General features: G+C 38.0%; 2 protein-coding genes across 2 annotated transcripts in view; one reads left to right on the top strand and one right to left on the bottom strand.

Moving 5' to 3' along the window:
* The window catches only part of LOC103476775 (gamma-adducin-like), a 21434-nt gene extending 16114 nt beyond the window's left edge, over nucleotides 1-5320 (top strand). The window contains exons 13-15 of the mRNA XM_008429344.2: nucleotides 2191-2314; nucleotides 3318-3413; nucleotides 3768-5320. Of these exons, the coding sequence (XP_008427566.1) occupies nucleotides 2191-2314; nucleotides 3318-3413; nucleotides 3768-4018 (471 nt within the window). The 3' untranslated portion in view covers nucleotides 4019-5320. The remainder of the gene's footprint in view (nucleotides 1-2190; nucleotides 2315-3317; nucleotides 3414-3767) is intronic.
* Nucleotides 5321-6390: 1070 nt separating this feature from the next.
* smndc1 (survival motor neuron domain containing 1) overlaps nucleotides 6391-6867 on the bottom strand; it is a 17985-nt gene continuing 17508 nt past the window's right edge. Inside the window, exon 6 of the mRNA XM_017309036.1 lies at nucleotides 6391-6459. Coding sequence (XP_017164525.1) covers nucleotides 6442-6459 — 18 coding nt within the window. The 3' untranslated portion in view covers nucleotides 6391-6441. The remainder of the gene's footprint in view (nucleotides 6460-6867) is intronic.

The raw sequence follows: 6867 nt of genomic DNA, 5'->3' as shown, positions 1-6867 counted from the left end.
ATATCTTAAATGCTCTTTTCGAACAGTGTTTGAAACACGACGGCTTAAAACAAAAATACAGTAGCCTACCAAAGTGTTTTTCAACCACTGTGCCGCGGCACACTAGTGTGCCGTGAGTGATCGTCAGGTGTGCCGTGGAAATTACCCAATCCGGACCATAAGCCGCTACTTTTTTCCTAAGCTTTGAACCATGAGGCTTATAACCCGGTGCAGTTTTTCTGTGTATTTTTTTTTTTCAACCACCAGGGGGCTCTTTAGCAGGGAGTGAATCATTGGAAGTCAAAATTGTAAATCAAAGAAGAACGCGCTATTTTTCATTTAGAACAAGCACATGCCAGCAGCAGGCACGACAGAGAAATGTTTTGAAACTCATATGATGCAGCTTTTAAGTTGAGGGCTATCTATCTGGCAGTACAGGAGGGAAATATAGCCGCTGCACTAAGCTTGGCCTGAACGAAGCCATGGTTCGGCTGGAGGACTGCGTCCTTAATATATCCAGCAGATTTATTAGGACGCAGCCCTCTGCTGCCCTCTGCTGCCCTCTGCTGGGTCCTTATGGAAAACCGAGAGCAGCAGAGATGCGGTGCGGCTTTCCAGTTTTTTGTTTGTTTCCAAAAATTTTGAAGGTGCCGCTTATATTATGGTGTGCTCTATAGTCCGGAAAATACGGTAATTGGTTTTAAAAAATTTTTTGAAAATGAATTAATTATCTGCAAATAATGCCATCTTCGAGTGTCTGCTGTAGTAGTAGCGGCGTAATCATGTAATCTTCTTACCACTAGATGGCAGTAGGTACAGAGCATTTTACATTAAAACAAGAGAATTAGTGATGCATGAATTTTACAGGTAGCGGTGAGCATAGACATTAATGCGTAGACAGACGCCTCATGGAGCGGGTCGGCCCGTTGCTGCGATACGTAACAGCGTCCGCCATATTGAATGTGGAATATGTGCCAGTAAGGTAATACAAGTGAATGGACCAAACTTTATAAAGTGCCGTTCTACAAAGTATTTTAAGTTAATACCTGCCATTGACACATTTTCTCACACACATTAATATATTTGGCAATCAAAGAAATCACTAAAGAGAGCGTTTCTAACTTTTGATGTGATTATTAATTGTTTTGGGGCATTTCTGAATAAAGAGCACAATGTTTTATTTGATAGAAATGATTCTGATAATTTTTATATTGAAATTGATGAACAGACACACTTTTACAGTGTTTTATTAAAGAACATATTTACATAATTCCATAATTTAATGTACATATAACATTTCAAGACTAACAATTTTCCTGTATTTATTTTTTATACGTTATTGAGAGATTACTTTTGATTTATAAATCAGTCATTGTCAAACATTAAACTACATATTTTTCTTACCTTTTTCCAGAGAATAAATATTTATTACAGTTTGTCAACTCTGCTATTGACAGCAAAGAGTTAAAATAATTTTAACAGAGTATATTATTTTTATGTCATTACATAAGCTCCATTAATATACTAATACTTCAACTGTAAGATTGAGATATTTAAAAATACACAAAAAGTGAAAGAATAAAACATGTATTTATTATACTGGGAACACTGGTTACAGGCCTCAGTCTGCTGGTCACACTGGGAGAACTCCAATGACTTCTGAGAAGTCCTGGTTCACAGGCTAAAAAGCCAAGAATAAAAGAGAAATTATCCAAAAGTGTAATAGAAAATACATACGATCTATGTTTCGTTTATGTTTCCTTCACATTCATAAAAAGACATTTTCAGCATGTTGGGCTCTGACTCGTAGCATCTTTATAGCTAAATACCGACATGGTGAAGCTGAGCTGGAAACAGACTGAAGACCAGCAGCTCCAGCTCTGATCCTGACTGATCTTTCCTCACAAAATCCTCTGGTTTTTAATTAACTTCTCCTCTAACAGCGGTTTTTCATCAGCTCTCTCTCATTGGAAAACAGTATGAAAGCATTAGCTGCTATGCTAACAATCAGCGGTTATTTTGGGCCAATTTAGCTACATAGGAAATATTTTCCGGTTGTTTAGAAGCAAATTTCTGGCTGCAAAGTCAAGTAATTCTGATCTTTCATCCTTACCTGTGGCATCACAGCTGTTCACAGGATGTGGGAAAAAAAAGTAGCAGCTTATAAGTCCAGAAATTACAGTAATAAAATTTGACTTCTCTTTTCTCCAGGCTTTCATCATTGAAGATGAGGAGCTGACCCGCACTCTTCCTCCCAACCCCTTCAATGATCTCACCGAGAAGGAGTTGGAAGAATATAAGAGCTTGGTGGAAAGAAAGCAGCAAGGGCAAGAAGGTATTATTGTTGACGGTAGTAGTAATAGAAGTAGTAGTTTTGTCATTACAGTGAACAGATTGTGTCTAACTGCCTTTTGCTCTCCCATGGCAGAGCAAAAGGGAACAGTGTCTGATTTTCAGATCTTTCTGAAGGTAGATAAGATTGCTTTCATATGTAAATATCGGCGGATCCTCAATCACCCAAAATTTAAGAAATCAGGCCTGATTGGTTCACCGTCACTTCCTCCAATGAAACACAAGTGTCACTGGAGGATGCCACTGTCTCCGTAATGTAATGAAACAATTTTTATTGGATTTATATAATACAACCTTTTTTTCTTAGGAGCTAAATTGTGAGTTTCCTTTAGCCGTAAGCGCCAACTATCAAAATGAGCAGAAATCAAACCCAGTTTGTTATGTAGCAAATCTTCATAACCAGCTGAATCGCTAAATACATAATTTTGTTATTAATATTGTAATATATTGAGATGATATTATAATACATGGAGATGCAACTGTACACAGCAGTTAGGTTATTGGATTGTTTCCCAGGCAGTTCATTAGTCCATCCCAGAGTGGGATCATTTCTGCCGGAGGAAACGTTAAGGCAAGATGAGCAGAACCTTGAAGTTTCCTGCAAACAAGCGTTGGGACACACAGCTGTCAGCCTGTGCTCTGCGCTGTTCAGTCGGCTCACAGGACGATGAGGGACGAGCAGCAAAGACTTCAATCTTGTCAAACCCTTCATGTCTTGGTTGTTACTGCAGGCAGGAATGAAACGTGCGTGCAGGAGAGGAACGTGTTCACGACTGTGCAGCAGAGTGGCACCTTTATTTCCCTTAATAACGTGTCATTTCTGAAACATGTCAACTTTAGCAGATCTGTGCAGCTTTTAATAAGCTTCTTGCGTTATTTTGGTGTGTGTGTTGTGACGCTGACAGCGTCTGAGCAACTATCAGACGGAGGAGAGGATGGCACGTTGGATGGTTAACCGCCCTTTGATGATTTCATGTCTTCTGTAGAGGATGAAGATGCAACTGATGCTGATGAGATGACCACATTCGATGGCTCCACTATCTCCCTGTCACTTTCTCCGATAATGACACCAGTGAAACAAGGTAACCGGAAAATCAGCTGTCTCACAAAATGATTCATACTCCTTGGATATTTTCACACTTCAACATTGTAGGATCGTATGTGATTGAAAGTAGAACGTAGCTGTGAAGTAAAATGGAAAAGTCCTAATAAGTACAAATCAGAACCATCCCCCCGCTTACTCTGATCCCACCATAAAAAATATGTAATCAATCTGTCTGTATCTAATTTTACTTTAAAATATGATCAAATCCAAGGAGTAGGAATGCTTTTGTAAGTCACAGTATAGCAAATTGATGGTTTAGCTCGTGATTAAATGTCTCTTCTTGGAGGAGCTTTCTGCAGCTTGTCTCCGACTCAGTCTTATGTGTCGACAGATTCAATACCCAACGGTAAGGACCACTTGTCTGAGCTGGAGGAGGATCTGAGCATCGAGGTATCCAAGCTGAGCGTGAGCACTTCAGAAACAGTGGAAATCTCCATAACAACGAGGGAGAAGACGGGGGAGGCCCAGACCCCAGAGAGCCAGAGCAAGTCCCCCAAGAAAAAGAAAAACAAGTTCCGCACTCCCTCATTCCTAAAAAAGAGTAAGAAAAAGAAGGAGGAGAAGGGAAAGACGGAAGCTTGAGTTTTTTTGTTTTTTTTTTTACGTGAGGGGGGGAAAAGCGTGAAATGAAAGCCTTATTTTCGTTGCGCTGAAGGGAAGTGAAATAAGAGAAATGATCTGATAGGAGAGCCTTCTGTGCGTTTCCCCTTATTCACAGCAATTTTTCCAAGTTCTTTCAATAATTTTTTTTTAAATTTGTGACTGACCGCAGAGAGCTTCAAATGAATCATAAATCAGATCACGAGTGGATGCAAAATGGCATTCCTGTACTTCTTACCCATATTTATAATGGGCTGTCATCTGTATCATAAAGTGTAGTTCATACAATGAGACATCAAGGTGGAATCCCTTAAACTGTCGTGTTTTTCTTATTATTGCACAAATTGTTGAATGTATTCGACGATCTAGGATTTTCTAAAACACGTTTAGCTAACAGTGACAGAAGTAGTTTTAAAAGTTTAACGTTATAACGATGTTTAGCCTTAGAAACAGTATGATTTGTATTTGATCTTTGAATCTAATCATAGTTATATTTACATGTAATAATATATGTGGGTTTATATGACATCTATAACAGTATAGTGTTTGGTAGTAAAAGATTTGATGGCCTTTATTTACTCACACACTAAAACATGCTGTGATGAATCGGACGGTATCAATCCATGTCGTTTTCTACACGTGTTCACATGTTTGCTGCTTTTACGGTATTCGTGATGAGGAATCGAACTGTGACTAATAGAGGAAGCTGATTAAGTGACTGTTTATGAATTTGACTTTTACTAATAGCTACTTTTTTTATATTATGGGATGGCAATTATGTAAGTGCCAAGTGTGAATTGCAGCAAGTGGATTTGAGGACTTGGTTTTGTTTGTTAAAACTTGTCAAAACGAAGGTATCGGGCTGTAAAGCTTTTCTTCTTGCTCACTGTTGGAGTTTTCCATGAAGTACAATGGAGGATTGTATATTTTTAACCCAGTCAATAATGTGAATGATGAGTTTGAACCCAAAGGGAGGGAACTTTTTTTGTAAATAGTTTTGTTTTTGTGCAGTTCCTTTGTTATGCTAAGCCAAATGGATATGACTCTTTAAAAACGTGACAGAACAATCTAATATCATTATTTTAACACTCCCTGTATCACAATGTAGATTTACTTACTTTGATTAAGCTCCATCTATTTTTTTTTTTTTTTTTGCGTTTACATTTGTATTGCTAGTGTGTGCTTGTGTTTCCCCTTTTGTTTACATTGCTCTTTGTATTGCCTTATTTCAGTGTTGGCCTTTTTATTACTGCCTTCTAGCTGAATAAAACATTTCTTCCGTAAGTTGTTCTCACTTCTTGTCATTTTCTAAGAAGATATGCAACTCATTTTTAAAATCCAAAATCCACTGACATGCAGAAAAGAAAAAAAATGCAATTTGATTTAGTTTGTTGTTTTTTTTTTTTGGCTAAATAAAATTACACTTCCCATTTAAAATAAAGCTTTTCTCAACAGTCCCCCCTTCTTAAAATGCGCTAAACTCTCCCCCCACCCATCAGAAAACAACGCATTCATTCCGTTTGGTGATAATTGCCCACGTGAAGCTGCATAATCAGCCTTCAGCCATGATATGAATGAGCGTTGTCATGGTAAAACCCTGAGTGTGGGGGCTGTGAAGACAAAAGAGGGGATTTGGTGTCTCCAACAGGTGTTCGTGGTGGGGGAAGTGACGGGATCTGCACCTTCACGACCCCCTTAAACCACACACACACCTCCATAAAACACATGGAGAGGAAGATTAGTATTTTTTTTTCTGTTAATTAAAGTGGTAAAAGCATCTTACGGTTTATTAGATTTTTACCAATTTTGTACTTGACCACCATCAGACTCTATATTTGCTAAATGAGCATGTGGATAACAAAGCTCAGTTTAGTTTCTGCCCTGTCTGCAGCAGGCTGCAGAGGGTAAAGAGCAGGTGACAAATGTCTGACCTGGAGCAGCGTTGAGCTCTGACCTCTGGACAAAGGGTCTCTATTGTCTAGAAACAACTATAGAATCAACAGACCACCAGTACTCTATGGTGTTGAACTTTTTACATTTTGTCACATTGAACTACAAACCTTAATGTATTTCATTGGAATATTATTTGACCAACACAGAGAAAATTATACTTTTACAAACATTTTTGAACAAAACAGTACTTGGAGAGCATTTGTAATAACTTGACATTAATAAAGCTGTTTTATGAAGATCTTGAGATTTGAAAGAGAAAATGAAAGCATCATTGAGACCAAGAACCAAAGTTAAAGAAGACAACAGTTTCCCACATGTTGAGCACCTCAAAATGTTCAATCAGCAGCCCAGAAATCATAAAGAGTATAGCATAACTGGAAACTTACCAAGACGGATCATTAATGAGAAAAGCAGCCAACATGACCACAGTTACTCTGGAAGAGCAGCAGAGATCAATAAGGTAAGATAATCTGTTGGAGAAAAAAAAAACACAATACGTCTCATTTGTAGTTTTCCCACAAGTCAAATAGCAAACATGTCGAAGATGATAGATCAAATCAAGATCTGACTTTTTGGCCCAACATGCAAAACACCTTTCCCTCGACACGCTACGCCTCCGTATGGACAGGGAAACTGTTCACAACTAATGTGAAGATGGCAATCCTTGAAGAAAAACCTTCTTTTTTTTGCCATTACTTTATATTCTCAAAGCACCCTAAACTCCTGTAATTGTGGCAAGAACATAGCAAAGTTGTGAAAGTGTATTTAACACTGAAAGTGTATTAGATAGATAGATAGATAGATAGATAGATAGATAGATAGATAGATAGATAGATAGATAGATAGATAGATAGATAGATAGATAGATAGATAGATAG

This window comes from Poecilia reticulata, linkage group LG15, assembly GCF_000633615.1.
Source record: "Poecilia reticulata strain Guanapo linkage group LG15, Guppy_female_1.0+MT, whole genome shotgun sequence".
In the NCBI taxonomy this organism is placed as follows: domain Eukaryota; kingdom Metazoa; phylum Chordata; class Actinopteri; order Cyprinodontiformes; family Poeciliidae; genus Poecilia; species Poecilia reticulata.
This window is presented reverse-complemented; position numbering and strand designations above follow the sequence as displayed.